Genomic DNA, 21,543 nt, shown 5'->3' with positions numbered 1-21,543 from the left:
AGAAAACCATGTTTTTTCCTTCAGGGTATTTGTTTTAATTTTTAACACTTTCACTTGTCTGATTAGTGTCTTTCTCAGCCACTAGATTGCAGAGTGCAGAACCTGTAAACCTTTTTGCTTACTAACTATAATATCCCAAGGCTTAGCAAAGTTTCTGGCACATAGTAGGTGTCTGATAATTTGTTGAATGTTTGTGGATAAATACATCATTCTTTCAACATTCAAAATTCTGAACACCCCATATGAGCTAAGCACTATGTAAAAACGAGGGGTTTAGCTAAACCTCTGCCCTTTTATGTTCATGGCAGAAGATTGGGTGATGGATTATAGAAAATTTAAGAGCCTACTAGGTACTAATTTATTTTAATTATGCCCCAAACTGTCTAAAATAACACTTGGGGATATAGGAGGTTAATGGATTTTAGCTCTTCACAAGGGGCACTCTTGATGAAATCACATTCATTCTAATTAGGGTTTTATATGACTTCTTCCCCCAGACTCCCATCAGTTTGCTCTAATTTTCTGATTATACACTTTCCATTTTTATTTATCATTACAAGAGTTATTATCCATTTAAAAATGTTATTCACCTTTCTGGGGAAACTAGCATGTTAGATTTCAAGTCTTTTGGTCTTAAGAATTGAGAGCCTTGATTTTATTTATTTATTTATTTATTTGGCAAGGAACATGTCTTTTACCTGTGTTTATTATCCTGGAAGCAGCTGAAGGAAAGTGTACTTTTTTCTTTTTGCTCTTTGCTTTTGAATGGATTGAAGTATGAAGAGAGAGGCCGTTGTGTGAGAATCAAGAGCCTGGTATCTGCTCCAGATATTTTTCCTACAGAGCTTCTTAAATTTTCTTACTCTGAATGACTCTGGCTTACCAGAATGGCTAGCAGGGACTCTGTAATTGTGGCTTCTGAGAGGTGGTTCCCTCTACCACCCCTTCCTTTGCTACCTCATACATTCCCAAGGGGTGTTTGCCCAGTAGCACCAGGGCCAGGATGCCATAGGAAGTATAGCAGTCGTGGTGACTGTCAAGGGCTGTTGGTTATTGTCGTGTTTTTTATTAGCCTGTTTAGAATACTTAGTGAAGCAATAAGAGACCCTGGGTTTCCTCTGGGGGAGGAGTATCCCAAGCCCCCATCTCTTCCTGCCAACTCCTTAGAAGACTAGACTGGCATCTAGATGTGGTCCAGGGAAAGCAGGCCTGAAGTGGCCTGATGAGGGCTGACTACTGTAGGCCTTCAGGATAAACACTGGCTTTACTTCTCTTGAATGTGTGCTTTGGGATCTTATTGGCCAAGATTAGTCAATGGTCATAAAACAGTATTTGTGGTTAGTATACATATAGTCCAATTGATGGTTAGAGGATCTTCATACGAGTTTAGGACCAAACCCGAGTTGTCAAAGAGTAAGTTTTGCCTGGAACTATTGCCTTTGAATGTCTCTCTTGAAACTGTAGTAGGGGAAGCCAATGATTGGTGTTTTAGATATGGATCAAATGTCTTTCCATGTCATCACATCTAAGATACGAATTCTCTCAAGTTTTTTTTTTTGTTTTATTTTGTTTTTTTAACTTCTGATTTCCTTCAAGTAACAACATAACAGATCTTTAGGTGTTAGTCGTTTAAATAATCATAACTATTTATTTATTTATTTATTTATTTATTTATTTATTTATTTATTTTAGTGTCTTTATTTTATTTTGAGAGACAGAGAGGGAGCAGGGGAAGAGAGAGAGGAAGACACAGAATCTGAAGCAGGCTCCAGGCTCTGAGTTAGCTGTCAGCACAGAAACCGACGCAGGGCTCGAACCCACAGACTGTGAGATCGTGACCTGAGCTGAAGTTGGATGCTTAACTGACTGAGCCACCCAGGCACCCCATAATCATAATAATTTTATACCCTGTGTATTTTTTTCTGCTTTTGGGGAGTGGGATGTACATTGATTTTTTTTTAAGCATTGATTTTAAGAAAATCAAATTTTGCGTGCGATTTAAAATGAAAAATTGTATAAAGTAAATGATTATTTTGACAGTTTTTAGCTTATAAGTCCTGTAGTCCTTGATCAGCAACCAGTTATGTGCACTTCATTACATGTAGCACTCAAAAGAGCAAGGTTTTTGTCCTCTAGGAAAGTTGAATCCAATTATGTCAGGTAAGGCTGACACACCTGAAATGACTAGAGAACCCAGCAGCTATGGTATGTGTACAGTCAGGTACCAGCTTAGGATTTCTACTATCAAGGTTATAAGAATTTTAAGAAGGGGAAGAATGGTGTTTTGCTTATTATTCTCACCTTTCCATCTGGTATGTGCAACGTGTTTTGAATTTTCATTTTACTAGGTACGGGGGCATCCTGCATCTATCCTTTACTTGGAACAACCTTAAATGGCTGGTATTTCCTTGCCACCGAAGTGGATGATATGTGCTTCAACTATGCAAAGAAAAATGTGGAACAGAATAATTTATCTGATCTTATAAAAGGTTAGCTCTACAGAACAAATACCTCAAGCACTTGTGTTAACCTCTCTTTATAATTTAAGAAATCTCATTTTTTCCTTTAATATATGGAGTTTTGGGACACCTGGATGGCTCAGCCAGTTAAGCGTCTGACTTCGGCTCAGGTCATGATCTCACAGTTCGTGAGTGGGCTCTGTGCTGACAGCCTGGAGCCTGTTTCAGAGTCTGTGTGTCTTTCCCTCTGTCTCTCTCTCTTTCTGCCCTTACCCATGCACACGATCGGTCTCTTTTTCTCTCAAAAATAAATCAACGTTAAAAACAGGTTTTTTTAAAATATATGGACTCTGGTAATTTTTAAAATTATGGTACAGTACATTGTAATGGAGTTTACAGCTCTGTTATCAGTTTTAATGCAGAAGGGAATATAGTAAATACAGTTGATCCTCATAATTTTGTGGATTCTGTATTTGTAAATTTGTCTCTTTGTTAGATCTGCCTACTTGGGGTTATAATTAACCCCAAAATCAATACCTCGGGTACTTTTATGGTCATTCACAGATATGTGCAGAGTGGCAAAAACTTTGAGTCACCCAACATACATGTTTCCAGCTGAAGTTGTACAAGGTGCTGATCTGTCTTGTTTCAGCTGCTTTAAACAAGTGTCCTTTTCATAGTCTATGTAGTGCCACTTTTTTGGCATTTTTAGGCTTTTTCTTGGCGACTTTGCTGTTTAAACATAGTATGAAGTAAAATCTAATGTTCCTTTTTTTTTTTTTTTAATGTTTTATTTCTTTCTAGGAGAGAGAGAGAGAGAGAGAGACAGTGCGAGCAGGGGAGGGTCAGAGAGAGAGGGAGTCACAGACTCTGAAACAGGCTCCAGGCTCTGAGCTGGCGGTCAGCACAGAGCCCGACGCGGGGCTCGAACCCACGAACCGCGAGATCATGACCTAAGCGAAAGTCGGACGTTTAACCGACTAAGCCACCCAGGCACCCCAAATCTAATGTTCCTTAAATACAAGATGAGTGTGATACACCTTTCAAGAAATATGTGTATTAGATAAGCCTCATTCAGACATGAGTTCTAGTGTTGGTGTGATTTCAGTGTTAACGAATCAGCAACGAATCAGCAATGTATATTAAATAAGGTATTTTTAAACAGAAACACATAAAACAAAGTCGTATGTTGATTAGTTGATGAGAATGTGTGACCAGCGGCTTGCTCACAGTTCCCTAACCCTAAATATTTCTCTTAGGAGCCGCTGGTTCTGATTCATTGTCCATGCTGAGTATAGAACAGAACTACCATGAATGTTGGGTGTCTGTATATGAAATAACATAATTAATATAATATAAATAATATGAAATGGCTGTATATGATTAACCTAATCACCAGGATTTTAGAAGGGAAACCTTAAAGTATACCGTCTTTTAAATTTCAGAATATGGAAATCAAGTCCCCTTAGTGACCAGTTACTTTTGAATATTTGTGCTTACTATTATATTTAAAGAGCTGTTCGAGTTTTCTTTTCTTCATTAAGGAGAATTTATGTCTCTTTCTGGAAAAACTAGACTTTTCTCACTAGTGTTAAGCATGTTATTCTCAGGGGAGATACTAATAATGTGTTCTTCAGTTGTCCATTCATGTAGTACACAATACTCCAAAATCCTGCAACTTTAAACAGTAAATATTTATGTCATGTTTGTGTGGGCTGGAAATTTGGGCATGGCCTAGTTAGGCGGTTCTGGTCTTTCATGAGGTTGTAGTTATCTGAAGGATTGACTACTAGTAGAGATTTGCTTCCAAAAGCCATTCACTTATATGGCTATTGATAGGAAGCCTTGATTGGTTCATTCATATGCTTCTTTCCTCTAGACCAGTTGAGTATCCTTAGGTGCATCAGCTGGCTTCTCTTAGTGCAGGTAATTCAAGAAATAGGACAAGGAGGAAGCCATTTTTCTCTTATGACCTAGCCTCAGGAGTGACATCTTGTCACTTCGTCATATTCATTTTATTCAATAAAAGTGAGTCATTGAGTGCAACCTATACTCAAGGAGAGGGATATTAAGCTCCACCTCTTTAAGGAACTAGTATTATAGAATCTCTGGTTATATTTGAAAACTGCCTCTGCATTAACAGTAGTTAACAGTTCTATATTTTCTCCTAGTGGTAAAAGTACCACAGAAGACACTCCTGATGGATGCTCTTAAAGAAGAATCTGAGATAATCTATGATTTTTGCATGTGCAACCCACCCTTTTTTGCTAATCAGTTGGAAGCAAAGGTAAAATATCTTCTGCTTTAAAATAATTAGATATTTATCTAAGTTGTTGATGTTGGCAAAGATAAGAGCAAAGAACAACTTTTATTTTGGAGGCTGTAGCAGGATGGTTCTGGTATCAAGCACCTGAAGACTCAGTTCAGATTGACTTAATGAAGGAAGTTTATTGGTTTACATATCTTACACATCATAAATCAGTTTATTTATGTGTATATGAACATATTAAAAGTACCCATTTCTTTTTATAACAGTTTTATTGATATAATTCACATGCCATACAGTTCTCCCACTTAAAGGATATAATTTAGTTATTCTTAGTGTATTCACAGAGTCATGCTGCTATCACTGCAGTCAATTTTAGAACATTTTCCTTGCTCCCCAGCTACCCCCTCTCCCACTGCCACTAGGAAAAAATCCCTCTTCATTAGCAGTTACTCTCAGTTTCCCGCAGCTCCTACAGTCCTAGGTAACCAACAGTGTACTTTGTTTTTATGGATTTGCCTGCTTTGGATATTTCATGTAAATGGAATCATACATTCTGTAACCGATTCCTTTCACTAAGCATAATATATTTTAAAGTTTCATCCATTTTGTGGCACATGTCAGTACTTAATTTCTTTTTATTACCAAAAAATATTTCATTGAATGGAAATACCACATTTTCCTTATCTATTAGTTGATGGACATTTGAGTTGTCTCTGCTTTTTGGTTGTTAAGAATAATGCTGGGGCGCCTGGGTGGCTCAGTCTTGGTTAAGTGTCCGACTTTGGCTCAAGTCATGATCTCATGGTTCATGGGTTCAAGCCCTGCGTCATGCTCTGTGCTGACAGCTAGCTCAGAGCCTGCAGCCTGTTTCGGATTCTGTACCTCTCTCTCTCTCACCCTACCCTGCTCATGCTGTCTTTCTCTCTCTCAGAAATAAATAAAACGTTAAAAAAAAAAAAAAAAGAATAACATTACTATGAGCATTCATGTACAAATGTTTGTGTAGGAGTGGAATTACTGGGTCATGTGATAACTGGGTTTAGTTGTTTGAGGAACTGCCATACTGTTTTCCAAAGTGGCTGCACCATTTTACATTTCCACCAGCACCACCCAGTATGTGAGGCTTCCAATCCAGTTCCTCCATATCCTTGTCAACACTTTTGTCATATATCTTTATGATTATAGACATTATAGTGGGTATGAAGTAGTATAAAGTGATATCACATCTTGGTTTTGATGCATATTTCCCTAGTGGCTAATTATGTTGAACATCTTTTCATGTGCTTATTCACAGCTTGTATGTATATCTTCTTTGAACAATGGCAATTCAGGTCTTTTACCCATTTAAAAATTGAATTATTTTTTTACAGTTATTGTTGTAAGAATTTATGTATTCTAACACAAGTCCCTTACTAGATTTATTATTTGCAAACATATTCTCCTATTTTGTGAGATGTCTTTTCACTTTCTTAATGGAGTCCTTTGCAGCTCAAAAGTTTAATATTAAGGAGTCCAGTTTCTCTAAGAAACCACTGTGTAGTCCAAGGCCATGAAGATATACTGCTATGTTTTCTTCTAAGAGCTTTATAATTTTACCTTTTATATTTATTTACTTATTTTTAATGTTTTTTTTATTTTTTTAATTTATTTCTAGGAGAGAGAGAGAGACAGCGTGAGCAGGGGAGGGTCAGAGAGAGAGGGAGTCACAGACTGAAACAGGCTCCAGGCTCTGAGCTGGCAGTCAGCACAGAGCCCGACGCGGGGCTCGAACCCACGAACCATGAGATCATGACCTAAGCGAAAGTTGGACACTTAACCGACTAAGCCACCCAGGCGCCCCTACCTTTTATATTTAGATCTTTGATCCGTTTGCGTTTTTTAATTTGGTTTGAAGTAGGAGTGGATTAAAATTTTCACCAGATCCTGTTGTTTTTGTACAGGGAGTAAACTCTCGAAACCCTCGGAGACCGCCGCCTAGTTCTGTAAATACAGGAGGCATCACAGAGATCATGGCAGAGGGAGGTGAATTAGAGTTTGTTAAGAGGATCATTCATGACAGTTTACAACTTAAAAAAAGATTAAGGTAAGTTAGTTATAACAACATGGACTGTTTTCTCCCTATGTAATTCGGAAAGAAACCATGTCATGTAGAGGAGATGTAATCACAGTAGCCTGAAGAATAAACAGATACCAATCCTGAAGAAGCCTGAAGAATAAACAGATCCTGCAGTGTGCAAAGACCCTGTTTCTGAGGATGCTCTCGTCCCCTTTATTGATTTGTGTTTCTTATAATTGTCTACGCTACATGGATAGAAAGGGAAATACCGTATGATTGTATTGTTCTCATTGGTATGGTACTGTGGTGGAACAAAACTGATTCAAATATGGCTTTTGATTAGAAAACAGATGGGTTCAGATCTGTCCCGTGAACCAGAATAAATTTGTTGCCTAGTCCTTGAAGCCATTTATGTTCTTGGAATCAGTCTCCCAAACAATGACAGATGTGAGGACATTGAGCTGTCAAGAACTTAATGAAGGGAAACTGAGATCACTAACCAGTTCCAGAGGAGAGTTAAGGCCATTTCTTTTTAAAAGCTAATTATTTCGGACAACACGCCTGTCATTAAAGGAACATAAAGTACTCAAAAAGTGCTATTTATCTCGCTTGACTTCTCACTCTGCCAAGTGTTGTTGAAATGATGGATAATGTGGTAGTTCAAAAGTAAAGGTCTTTTAACCCTAGCACTTAGCACTGGGGCATAGAGAAGATTTTTTTAAATTGTGATAAAATACACATAACATAAAATTTATAGGTATGGGTTTTTGTTTTTGTTTTTTGAGAGCAAAAGAGAGCTTGTGCAAGTGAGGAAAGGGCAGAGGGAGAGATAGAGAATCTTAAGCAGGTTCCACACTCAGCAGGGAGCCCAATGTGAGGTTCAGTCTCACCACCTTGGGATCATCACCTGAGCCAAAATCAAGATTCAGATGCTCAACCGACTGAACTACACAGGTACCCCAAAAACTTACAGTTTTAACATAAAACTATACATTTTAAAGTGTATAATTTAGGGGCACCTGGGTGGCTCAGTCGCTTGAGCATCCAACTTGGCTGAGGCCAGGATCTCAGCTGCTCATGGGTTTGAGCCCCACGTGGAGCTCTGTGCCTGGAGCCGCTTTGGATTTTGTGTCTCCTTTCTCTCTGCTCCTCCGTCACTTGCACTCTGTCTCTCTCTCAAAAATAAACATCGAAAAAAGTAAGTGTATAGTTTAGTAGTATTAAGTACGTTTATATTGTTATGCAGCTAATCTCCAGAACTCTTTTGTGTAAAACTAAAATTCCCTACCCATTAAACTAACCAACAGCCCCTCTTTCCCCGCCTTTTGCCCCAGTCTCTGGCAAATAACATTCTTTCTGTCCCTATGAATTTGACTATTGTAGGGGACTTTTTATAGTATTTGTTCTTTTGTGACTGGCTTCTTTCACTTAGCATAATGTCCTCAATGTCCATGTATGTTATAGCATGTGTCACAATTTTCTTCCTTTTATTAGAAAAAATTTTTTTTTCCTTTTTAATGTTTTATTTATTTCTGAGAGAGAGACAGAGTGAGCAGGGGAGGGTCAGAGAGAGAGGGAGACACAGAATCTGAAACAGGCTCCAGGCTCTGAGGTAGCTCTCAGCACAGAGCCCGACGTGGGGCCCAAACCCACGAACTGTGAGATCATGACCTGAGCCGAAGTTGGACGCTTAACCGACTGAGCCACGCAGGCGCCCCTATTTCCCTCCTTTTTAAGGCTGAATAATATTAATATTCCATTGTATGTATATGCCACATTGTTTATTCATTTAGCTGTTGATGGGCACTTGGGTTGTTTCACTCTTTTATCTATTGTGTATAATGATGGTATGAACACAAATTTGCAAGTATCTTGTAAGACTCTGCTTTCAGTTCTTTTGGGTATAGGCCCAGAGTGAAATTGCTGAATAAGGAAGACTTTTTTCTCCTTCATATGTGTTTAATACTGCTTATCTTAGTAAAAGGCCAATTCTAAAACCAATGAATACCCTAATTTTTAAAATGTGAATTTATACATTTGTGGAAAGCAACTGGATTATTGGACATTCTCCCTCTCAGAGGATTTATTTAGACCTTGTTGAAGCCAAAGGTTAATACATTTCTGCTTTAAACTGATTTGTTCAATGACATATTAGATATAAAGAAGAAAGTGACTTAAGTTACACTGAGCATTGAGAAGAGTCTGAATGAGTAAAATAAACTTAAGGTAACAGAGCATTGAAACTCATAAAAAGAGGTAAATTGGGCTGTGTGGCCATTTGAGGATCTACTGTCAGCTTTTGAGGGGACTGAAGCCAACCAGGAAAATGGGGAAGGTTGTTTTCAGGAGGCTTTTAATCAGTAAATTTCTGTTAACAGATAAAGTCCCACTTGAACTACAAAAATATGTTTTCAAGGAACACCATTGTAAGGAAGAGAAATTGATCAGTATGTTTCAGGTCTGCCTATACCCGGCTTCATGGCTGCCCCCAAATTGAATGAAAGGTATACGTTTGCTAGAAAGGATAAATTGCAAGAGTCCATCATACTTAGGGAGAGCTGACCATTTTGAGCTTGGTATCACAGATGGGAAACATTATCCATTTATGATTTATTTGAAAATAGGATTCAGCAGTTTTGTCCTCTCTGTTGGGATTCATGCAGATTGAAAGGGATGATAAGGAAGAGACGAAATCAACTCTTTTTTTTTTTTTTTTTAAGACAAAAGCAGTGTTTTGGGGTAGTATTGCTCATAAATGTTTATAATTTCATATTGTTCCATGTTGACTTTTCATTTGTACATAGTACCAGTTCACGTCCTTCTGAATATTTTCATAGTGGACATAATATTTATTTATTTTAGTTTTAGAATATCATACCTTTTATTGAGTGACTTACATGTATGCTGTGTCACTTAATTCTCAAAATACCTTGTACCATATGTATTACTTTTCTTCATTTTGTAGATGATAAGGAACTGAGACTGAGAAAGTAGAATGACTTGCTCAGGTCACAAAGCTTTTTATTTATTTATTTATTTTTAACAAATAGTTTATTGTCAAGTTGATTTCCATATAATACCCAGTGCTCATCCCCACAAGTGCCTTCCTCCATGCCCATCTGTCCCCTCCCCCCATCAGTCCACAGTTTGTTCTCAGCATTCAAGAGTCTCTCATGGTTTGCCTCCCTCCCTCTCCCCTACTATTTCCCCCCTTCTTCTCCCCCATGGTCCTTCGTTAAGTTCCTCCTAATCCTCCTATATGTGCAAACATACGGTATTTGTTCTTCTCTGCCTGACTTATTTTGCTCAGCATAACACCCTCAAGGTCCATCCATGTTGCTACACATGGCCAGATTTCATTCTTTCTCATTGCCATGTAGTATTCCATGGTATAGATAAACCACATCTTCTTGATCCATTCATCTGTTGATGGACACTTAGGCTCTTTCCATGTTTTGGCTATTGTTGAGAGTGCTGCTATGAACATTGGGGTACATGTGCTCCTATGCTTCAGCATTTCTTTATCCCTTGGGTAAATTCCTAGCAGTGCTATTGCTGGGTCCTAGGGGAGTTCTATTGTTAATTTTTTGAGGAACCTCCACACTGTTTTCCAGAGGGGCTGTACCAGTTTACATTCCCACCACCAGTGTAGGAGGGTGCCCGTTTTTCCACATCCTCGTCAGCATCTAGAGTCCTCTGATTTGCTCATTTTAGCCACTCTGACCGGCGTGAGGTGGTATCTCAATGTGGTTTTGATTTGTATTTCCCTGATGAGGAGGGAGGCTGAGCATCGTTTCATGTGTCTGTTGGCCATCTGGATGTCCTCTTTGGAGAAGTGTCTGTTCATATCTTCTGCCCATTTCTTCACTGGGTTGTTTGTTTTTCGGGTGTGGAGTTTGGTGAGTTCCTTAGATTTTGGATACCAGCCCTTTATCTGATATGTCATTTGCAACTCTCTTTTCCCATTCCGTCGGTTGCCTGTTAGTTTTACGGATTCTTTCCTTTGCCATGCAGAAGCTTTTAATCTTGATGAGGTCCCAGTAGTTTATTTTTGCTTTTGATTCCCTTGCTTTTGGGGATGAGTTGACATACTATTTAAACCACTGTGCTACTCTGAAAAACCGTATACAGATACACCTTGGAGATACTGTAGATTTGGTTCTAGACCACCACCGGGAAGTGAATATCGCAGTATTAAGCAAGTCAAATGAACTACTTGGTTTCCTGGTACATATAAAAGTTATATGCACAATACAGCTATACTATAGTAAATGTTCAATAGCATTATATCTAAAAAAGGTATATGCCTTAATTAAAAAATGCTTTATTGCTAAAAAATGCTGTGTGAACATTTTTGTTCAGCATCAGTGAGTTGTAATCTCTCTGCTGGTGGGGGGGATCTCTGTGTTGATGGCCGCAACTGGTGGTGGCTGAAGCTGGGGTGCTGTGTCAGTTTCTTTATTTTTTTATTTTTTAAAAATATTTTTTATTTATTTCTAGGAGAGAGAGAGACAGCGTGAGCAGGGGAGGGTCAGAGAGAGAGGGAGACACAGACTCCGAAACATGCTCCAGGCTTTGAGCCGGCAGTCAGCACAGAGCCTGACACGGGGCTCGAACCCATGAACCGCGAGATCATGACCTAAGCGAAAGTCGGACGCTTAACCGACTAAGCCACCCAGGCGTCCCTGTGTCAGTTTCATTAAATAAGAACAGTGGAGTTTGCTGCATCCATTGACTCTTTCAAACAATTTCTCTGTAGCATGTGGTGCTGTCTGATAACATTCCACTCACAGTAGACTTTCAAAATTGGAGTTAATTCTCTCAAATCCTGCTGCTGCTTACATACTAAGTTAATGGAATATTCTAAATCCTTTGTTGTCATTTCAACAGTCTTCACAACATCTTCACCAGAAGTAGATTCCATCTCAAGAAACTTTCGTTACTCATCCACAGGCAGCATCTCCTCATCCATTCAAGGTTCATCATGAGATTGCAGCAGCTGAGTCCCCTTTCAAGTTCTGCTTCTAATTCTGGTTCTCTTGCTGTTTCCACCGCATCTGTGGCTGCTTCTTAACTGAAGTCCGGAAGGCCTCCATTCATGTGGAATGGAATCAACTTCTTTCCAAACTTTTATTAATGTTGAGATTTTGACCTTTTCCCGTGAATTGTAAATATTCTTAGTGGCATCTAGAATGGAGAATCCTTTGCAGAAGGTTTTCTTTCTTTAAAAAAAATTTTTTTGTAAGTTTATTAATTTCAAGAGAGAGCATGTGCATGAGGGTGAGGCAGAGAGAGAGAGAGAGAGAGAGAGAGAGAAACCCAAGCAGGCTCTGTACTGCCAGCGCAGAGCATGATGCAGGGCTCGAACTCATGAAGTGCAAGATTATGACCTGAGCCAAAACCAAGAGTCAGATCCTAACCAACTGAGCCACCCAGGTGCTCCCAAAAGATTTTCAATATACTTTGCCCAGCTCCACGAAAGGAGTCACTGGCAGCTATAGCCTTATGTAAGGTATTGTCTTAAATTTAAGATTTGAAAGTCCTTATTCTTGATCAATGGGCTGCAGAATGGATGTTATGTTAGCAGGCATGAAAACATCTCATTGTGTGTCTCCATCAGGGTTCTTGGGTGATGAGGTACATTGTCGGTGAGCAGCAATATTTTGAAAGGAATCTTTTCTTCTGAGCGGTAGGTCTCAACAGTGGGGTTAAAATATTCAGTAAACTATGTTATAAAAATTGTGCTGTCATCCAGGCTTCGTTGCTTTTATAGAGCTCAAGCAGAGTAAATTTAGCATAATTCTTAAGGGCTGTAGGATTTTCTGAATGTTCAGTGAGCATTGGCTTCAGCTTAAATCACCAGCTGCATTAGCCCCTGACAAGGGGGTAATTTTTTGAGCCCTGTGTCAGGCTATGTGCTGATGGCTAGCTCAGAGCCTGGAGCCTGCTTCAGATTCTGTATCTCCCTCTGTCTCTGACCCTCCCCTGCTCACGCTGTCTCTCTCTGTCTCAGAAATAAATAAAACATTAAAAATTAAAAAAAACAAACTCTTTTTTTGCAAGTTGGCTGACAGTCACAACAGGCCTAGCTTTTGGCCTCTCGGCTTTTGGCAGGCCTTCTTAACTAAGCTTAATCATCTCTAAGTTTCGATTTACAGTGAGAGACATGGACCCTCCTTTCACTTGAATACTTAGAGACCCGTGTTAGGGTTATTAATTAGCCTAATTTCAATATCGTAGTGTCTTGGAATAGGAAGGAAAGGGAGAGAGATGGGGGAATAGCTGGTTAGTGGAGCAGTCAGAGCACACGTAACAGTCACTGGTTAAGTTCACCATCTTGCATGGGTGCGACTCGTGGCGCCCCAGAACAGTTATAATAGTACTGACACAGATCATCATAACAAATACTGTAATAATGAAAAAGTTTGAAATATTGGGAGAATTCCCAAAATGTGACAACAGAGACACAAAGTGAGCAGTGGCAGTTGGAAAAATGATGCCAATAGAGATGCTCAATTTAAGATTGCCACAAACCTCAATTTGTTAAAAAAAAAAAAAAAGTTATCTATAAAGTGCAATGAAGGAGGCACACTAAAATGAGGTGTACCTATATTTTGAAGCTCTGAAAAATAAGGGATTAAAAACAAGTATTTTAACCCTACCATTTGCTTCTTATCTCTCTAGAATTTTTCTCTCCTTATTCCTGAAAAAATGTAGGAACTCAGAGTTTTTAACATTATGGGGTGAAGTCAGTTAAATTTGTTGGACTGATCTCAGTGATGGCACTCAAGATGCCTCACCTCCCTGGTATGAGTCCTGGCTCGCCTGAGTCACGCACAGCATCACCTGCAGTTTTGTTCTATATCTTAAAGGATTTTGCAGCTGGGACGCCTTTAGGAGGTAAAGTTCTCCAGCATCTTAGTTTTACAGATTAGAAACTTGGGACCCAGATCTCCTGATTTCTGGTCTAGACAGCTTTTCTATTGTTGAAGAAGTTACAAGTGCTTTTCAACCTTACCTATGACTTAAGCTTACCTAATACCATTGTGTTTTGGGGGTGTCTGGATGGCTCAGTTAAGTGGCCAACTTCAGCTAAGTTTGTGATCTCTCAGTTCATGAGTTTGGGCCCCCATCAGGCTCTGTGCTGACAGCTCAGAGCCTGGATCCTGCTTCAGATTCTGTCTGTCTGTCTGTCTCTCTCTGCCTCTCCCCTACTCACTCTCTCTCTCTCAAAAATAAATAAAATGTTAAAAAGAAAATTAAAAAAAAAAGAGCATTGTCTTTTTTAGAGACTTACCCAACCTTCTAAATGGATCAGTAGATCTGTTTTACAGATCTATTTATAATCAGTTTGACTTGGGCTGTAGCTGATTGCTTTTAGAGCGGTTATTTTATGATTTCTCCAGGAGTAAGAGATCTGTATCTCACAAAGTTCCAACTTAATACTGGTTTCACCGTTTTTCCTCTTTATGCTTTTTCCTTTCTGTTCCCTACCCCCTGCCAGATGGTGGATACTTCCTGGGTTTGTATATATTCAACATTACTTGGTGATAGGCAACAAATTGAATAATCTGTGCCTTTTTAAAAAAACTTATTTATTTATTTTGAGAGAGACTGAACGCAAGGGGGGGATGGGCAGAGAGGGGGAGAGAGAATCCCAAGCAGCCTCCACACTGCAGCACAGAGCCTGACACAGGGCCTGAAACTACGAAACCGTGAGACAGTAACCAGAGCCGTAATCAAGAGCCAGATGCCCAACCCACTGTGCCACCCAGGCGCCTCTGTGCCTTTTGATTGTGATTCTTTAATAACATTCTTAATTACCAAATGTAAACTTTGTTTTCTTTTTGGTAAAATGGGATAATAATAGCTACTTTAGAACTCACAGGGTGGTCATAGACTTAAGTGAGCACATATTTGGTATAAAGAATTTTAAGATCATTTTAATTCAGCTGTTCTAGGAGTTCAGTAGATTTACATGCTGGTCCATTGTGTTGAAAGAAAATGTAACAAGTACTTTGTTATGTAAATAAAAAGTCCCCTCCCTTCTGTTTTTTTAAAGTAGATGTTAGTATAGTTATGGGGTACTATAAGTAATAATAGCAAGGTATAATTGTAGATTTTATAACTGAGCTTTTAGTTAATTCTTCAGCGGAAAGACTCCAACTTTGGGGATAATACCTCCCATAGCTGTTCAGAGAATGAAGAGAAATTACATATGAGTATACATGTAGACGGAAGTGCTATCTAAATGTTAGATGTTATTATTATTTGTACTTTTATCTCTTAAACAATATAATCACACAGAAAATTAGTAAATGCAGAAAACATTGATCTCAGCACTTTGACACAACTGGTAGCTTACTTTGGGTGCATTTCCAGCCAGTTCCCCCCTTTTTTATTCCCATGGTTGTAATCATGAATACCACTAATTTTGTTTTCTGCTTTTGATTTTAACTTAATTTTTTTCATTCCTGTGTTTCTTTGCGGCTAATGGTATGTGCATAGTAGTAATTTTAAATAGCTTCACAACAGTCCACAATTAAGTAATTCCTTATTATTGGGCATTATATTTACTCTTTTATTCAGTGTTAAAAAGAACATACCACTTCTCATTTGTTCCTGAACCTCCACAGATACATCTGATGAGACTATAATGTGGATGGCTCTCTTCCATCTCTGATTCCATCTTTACTCCTTGCTTCAGTAACTCACCACACAAATATAGAAGGTAGAGATGTATTGGGGGTCAGATAATATACAAGCCTGTTCTCCAGTAGAAGAGGATTTTCTCAGTTAAAACCTAAAAAGTATTTTTTAACTTTTTTTTCCCTGAGAGAGGGAGACAGTGTGAGCAGGGGAGGGTCAGAGAAAGAGGGAGATACAGAATCTGAAGCAGGCTCCAGGCTCTGAGCTAGCTGTCAGCACAGAGCCCAACGTGGGGCTCAAACTTAAGAACCTTGAGATCATGACCTGAGCCAAAGTCGGCCGCCCAACCGAGTGAGCCACCCAGGCGTCCCTAAAACGTATTTTTTAGTTGTGAGCTTCGCAGGAGGCAGGTACTGGTATTTTGATTTTTTATTTCCTGTTAAGGTAGGAAGATAAAGAATTAAACAGCCTGAAAGATAAGGGACTTTTTTTTTTTTTTATGAATTAGGTTATGTGCTTCTCATAACCTTAATTTAGGTATCATGCATACATGCATAGTTACATTCCCTTTCAAGTTTGATGGGGCAGAGCCTCATTGATTGGTGATTGCACTCAGATCTTAGGGAGAACAGGTTGAGTCCAGTGGTTCATGGCATGACATGCTGGCTGTATCACTTTCATGGCGTATCTACCTATAGTAGGTAGTCACTGGTTAGTTCTACTTTATTTTTTTTAATTTTTTTTTAAATATTTTTATTTATTTCTAGGAGAGAGAGAGAGGCAGCGTGAGCAGGGGAGGGTCAGAGAGAGAGAGGGAGACACAGACTCTGAAACAGGCTCCAGGCTCTGAGCTGGTAGTCCGCACAGAGCCCGACGCGGGGCTCGAACCCACGAATCGCGAGATCATGACCTAAGCAAAAGTTGGACACTTAACCAACTAAGCCACCCAGGCGCCCCTAGTTAGTTCTACTTTAAGTGGTCAAAGAAGAGAGTTGTTAAAATCAACAAGCATGTATTTTTAGTACATCGGGCCGTTATGAAAAGGAATACCAAAGAATGAAAAGCCTTGGTCCCACTGCCTTGGAGAGTCTTATTGCCGTGTTTCTTGTACTTGTAAAAATGTATGTGAGTAATTAAAACTACTTAAAGTAAGAAGAACATAAGATAAAAGTTTACTTTTAGCCATGTAGATCTGTAATGCGTTACCGCGCATTACGTGGTAAATTTTTAGATCAGGTGGACATTAGGGCTGTTCTGCATGTTGAGGGGCATTTATTCTGATAATTCACTATAGGCAGCAAAATCCTTGGTTCCACAATGAGGGAAGTTTTTAACTACGCTCATGTCCACTTTACTATGCCACTTCTTCTATTTTTCTGTATTCCACTTCTATTTAAGGTTTGGTGTTTTAAAAAGTTTTAAAGTAAGTAATCCCCACTAAAAAGAATCAGACGCATTGGAGAAATGGGTGATTCCACTGCTGGGTAAGGGTAAGTTTAAGAAGAGCCTGGAATATTTTATAATATCAAAAACTAAGAAAGTGTTAAAAAAATGACATGTCAAAAGGATATAGGAGCTAGCTCAAGCCAAATCTGGAACAATATGATTTCAGAATAAATAATGACAGTAGTTGATACTAACCTATTAAATAAAGCAAATGAAATACATAAAGGGGATAGAGAAAAAAGTTCTTTGTCACAGTAGAATCTTAACTAGTACATGCAGAAGGAATAATAAAGTGAGAAAAACTTTGATGATTTTGTCAATCATTTTTGTAATAATTGATTCATGGAAGATCAGCAGTAGAAAATTTGAGGAGGGGTAGAATGTTAACTTTCAGAGAATCTCCCCACAGATGACTTATAATCACAAAGAAATACGGTAACATTACAATAGAGACACCTGTGGCATCCTACCTTGAGCAGATGATCACCTTCTGATGTGTTGCACCCAGGACACAGTAGCACTCCCTGCCCTTCATGCCTAGCACTTATAACTGGAACCTAACTCTGGGGAAACTCCAGACAAACCAGCATGAGGGGTTTTGTAAAATATTTCCTCAGAAATAAAAAGGTCATAAAAGTAAAAAAAAAAAAAAGGGGGGGGGACGCTGAGTAACTGTTCCAGATTGAAGGAGACTAAAGAGACTTGACATGTAAATGAAATGCAGGACCTTAGATTAGATCTTGCATGAGGGGAGAAAATTGCCATGTAGGACGTTATTGGGATAATTGATAATTGGTGAAATTTGAAAATGGACTGTATTTCAGATCATAATATTGTATGAGTGTTAAATTTTCTCAATTTGATTAATTGTTCTGTAGTTATGAAGGAGAATGGAGAATGTCCTTGTTTTTAAAATGGACATGCCAAAATATTAAGGGTTAAAGGGGCATGATGATGACTGTAGCTAACACTCAAATATTTAAAACAAAGCAAAACACACAGAACAAGCAAATGGAGGAAAATGTTGATTGATGAATCTGGGTGAAGAGTATACTGGAATCATTTGTACTAAGCTTGCAACTCTCCTGTATGTTTGAACTTATTTCAGAATACTTTTTCTTGAAGCTGCTGTCTCGGAGGAATTACTAAATGCTATAATGAGTAGAGTGCCACTTTCATCATTAAAATAGTATAATAGGTTCAGTCTCCTGGGTAACTAGATCTTCCTTTAGTTCATCTTTTTTCTACTTGGCATTTTGATTAGTTGTCACAAGATGCCTGTGAGAGTAGCTAGGATCTAATGGGTATGCATTTTTTATTTTTTTATTTTTTTATTTTATTTTNCTGTTCTTTTGACCCCTCCCCTTCTCACTCTACATTCCTAACTTCCTTGGAAAGAAAGAAATAAAGCAAACAAACAAGCACATAAGATGTCTGTGTGGGTTGGAGAAATGAGAGGAGTATTAGAGTTTGGTTTTTTTTAATGTTTTATTTATTTCTAGGAGAGAGAGAGAGAGAGACAGCGTGAGCAGGGGAGGGTCAGAGAGAGAGGGAGTCACAGACTGAAACAGGCTCCAGGCTCTGAACTGGCAGTCAGCACAGAGCCCGACGCGGGGCTCGAACCCACGAACCGCGAGATCATGACCTAAGCGAAAGTCGGACGCTTAACCGACTAAGCCACCCAGGCGCCCCAAGGGTATGCATTTTTTAAAGTGAAGTCACTTCAGAATTTTTTAATAAATGCTGTAACTTCTATTTGTGCTGTAAGAAATATAAGTGTTTCAGGAAACAGTTAAGTGTATTGATGAGATTAAATCTTAAAAGATTCACAATTCTAGTATTCAGTTTACTGCAAGGGTTAAAAGAAATATGAACTCTGCGAAGTGTATGTTAACTACCAATGACATATTTAACTATAACAGGCCTTACTTATCTAAATATTTGCTTTCCTTCATCTCCTAAGGAAATTTACAGTATCTTTGATTTGTCTCTGTTCTGGGCTATTTCTTGGTTTCTGGTGACTCTGATCTAATCTGTTCAGGAATGATACTTTTTTTAAAAATTTTTTTTAATGTTTTATTTATGTCTAGGGGGGAGAGAGAGAGAGAGAGACAGTGTGAGCAGGGGAGGGTCAGAGAGAGAGGGAGTCACAGACTCTGAAACAGGCTCCAGGCTCTGAGCTGGCAGTCAGCACAGAGCCCGACGCGGGGCTCGAACCCACGAACCGCGAGATTATGACCTAAGCGAAAGTCGGACGCTTAATCGACTAAGCCACCCAGGTGCCCCAGGAATGATAATTTTAAAGGAAAGTTTATTTTCACAAACAGTGAAAATAAAATATTAGTGCATATTATTTCTAGAGCAGTATAGTAGTTATTTCTCATACTTCTATAAACATTAAGATTTTCATTTATATTATTTAATATATTAAGTTGGAACCATATGAAACTGCCAGTGTATTTATGATACAAAGCCAGATAGAAGAAACATTCTTTTTGATTACATTTATATGAAAGTCTAGAAGAGGCAAAACTGTTATGACAGAATGACCAGTGGTCACTGGAGGCTGGGGTAGGATGGGAAAAGACTGCAAAGGAGCACTAGGGAACTTTTTAGGGTGCTGTAAATGTTCTATATCTTGATTGTGGTGGTGGTATAGACACATTTGTCAAAATTCATTCAGCTACATACTTAAAATTGGATTTCAGAAAAGGGGGTACCTGGGTGGCTCAGTCCAGTGTCCAGCTCTTGATCTCAGCTCAGGTCTTGATCTCAGTGTCATGAGTTCAAGCCCCACATTGGGCTCTGCACTGGGCATGAAACCTACTTAAAGACAAATAAAATAGAGGCGCATGGGTGGCTCATTTGGTTAGGCAGCGGACTTTAGGTCACGTCACGATCTTCCAGTCCCTGGGTTGAGCCCAATGTTGGGCTCTGTGCTGAAAGCTAAGAGCCTAAAGCCTGCTTTCAATTCTGTCTCTCCCCTGCTTGCAGTATGCCTCTGTCTCTCTCTCAAAAATAAATAAACATTCATGCAATTAAATAAAATTGGAAAATTTTACTGTATACAAATTATATCTCAATACAGTTGATGTAAATGTAAAAATTCTCCTCGTGTTCCTTGTATTTTTGCTGTCATTCATTTCATTTATACATATGTATATTTATAAACATACATAGTCAAATATGTTGTTGATAATTTTTTTTTAAGTTTATTTATTTATTTTGAGAGAGAGAGGGAGAGAATCCCAAGCAGGCTCCATCCACACTGTCAGCGCAGAGCCCAATGTGGGGCTTGGTCCCACCAACCACAAGATCATGACCTGAGCTGAAATCGAGTTGGATTTTTAATTGAGTGAGCTACCCAGGTGCCCCAGGTGTTATTTTTAATAAACTGTTATCTGTTGGCTCAATTAAGAACTTAAAAAGTTTTGGGGCACCTGGGTGGCTCAGTCTGCTAAGTGTCCAATTCTTGATTTTGGCTCAGGTCATAATCTCACAGTTTTTGGGATCAAGCCCCACTTCGGGCTCTATGCTGACTGTGTGGAGCCTGCTTGGGATTCTCTCTCCCTTACTCTCTGCCCCACCCCTGCTCATGCTCTTCCTCAAAATAAATAAACATTAAAAGGTTTTAGAAAATTTAAAAGTTTTGATTCTTTGTGTTTTTTTAACTCCCACTTATTTTTTCTCCCTTGTTCATTTTATATAGATTTGAGTTTCAGACTGATACGTTTTCATTCTTGTAAGGCCTTGCAGTGTTAAGAGAAGTTCTCTAGAGAAGGAACTGGCAACAAATTCTGTCAATTTCTGTTTGTCTGAGAAAGTCTTATTTCTCCTTCACTTTTAATGTTACAGAGTACAGAATTCTAGCTAGGTTGGTGGGTTTTTTTCTTCTCTATTTTAGACTTTCATTCTACTTACTTTCTTGCATGGTTCCTTTTTTATTCTTGTTTTTTTAAGTTTATTAATTTATTTTGAGAGAGAGCTGGTGTGGGGAACAGAGAGAGGAGACAGAGAATCCCAAGCAGACTCTGTACTGTCACTGCAGAGCCCAATGTAGAGTTCAATCTCACAAACCTCAGAGCCCCACACTGGGCTCAGTCTCTCAAACTGTGAGATCATGACCCAAGCTGAAACCAGGAATCAGATGCTTAACCAACTGAGCCACCCAGGTGCCCCCTGCGTGGTTTCTTAAGATAAGTTTGATGTAATTTGTTCCTCTATACATAATGTGGCTTTTTCCCTTTGACTTCCATATTTAGTTTTCGTATTTTGAAAATCTCATGCCTTAGGTGTGATTTTTTTTTTTTTTTTTTTTTTTGGTGTTTTTCCTGCTCAGTGATCTCTTTTACCTTCCCAAATCTGTGGTTTGGTGTCTGACATTAATTTGAGGGAAATTCTCAGTCATTATTATTTCAAATATTTTTTCCTGTCTTTTCCTTCTGGAATTCCAATTACACATATCGTACACCTTTTGTAGTTGTCCCACAGTTCTTGGGTATTGTATTGTGTCCCTGCTCAGTGATTTTTCTCTTTACTTTTCACTTTTGGCAGTTTCTGCTGAGATATCGTCACACTCAGAGATTCTTTCTTCATCTGTGTCCAGTCTGCTGATGAGCCCATGAAAGGCATTCTTCCTTTCTTTTTTTTTTTTTTTTTTTTTT

The 21,543-nt window shown here is 38.7% G+C and overlaps 1 protein-coding gene across 1 annotated transcript in view; it reads left to right on the top strand.

Moving 5' to 3' along the window:
* The window catches only part of METTL16 (methyltransferase like 16), a 66,292-nt gene that overhangs the window by 27,443 nt on the left and 17,306 nt on the right, over positions 1-21,543 (top strand). The window contains exons 4-6 of the mRNA XM_039251633.1: positions 2,349-2,489; positions 4,631-4,746; positions 6,669-6,811. Of these exons, the coding sequence (XP_039107564.1) occupies positions 2,349-2,489; positions 4,631-4,746; positions 6,669-6,811 (400 nt within the window). The remainder of the gene's footprint in view (positions 1-2,348; positions 2,490-4,630; positions 4,747-6,668; positions 6,812-21,543) is intronic.

Source organism: Hyaena hyaena, unplaced genomic scaffold (assembly GCF_003009895.1).
Source record: "Hyaena hyaena isolate Hyena2069 unplaced genomic scaffold, ASM300989v1 scaffold_10, whole genome shotgun sequence".
NCBI classification, from domain to species: domain Eukaryota; kingdom Metazoa; phylum Chordata; class Mammalia; order Carnivora; family Hyaenidae; genus Hyaena; species Hyaena hyaena.
This window is presented reverse-complemented; position numbering and strand designations above follow the sequence as displayed.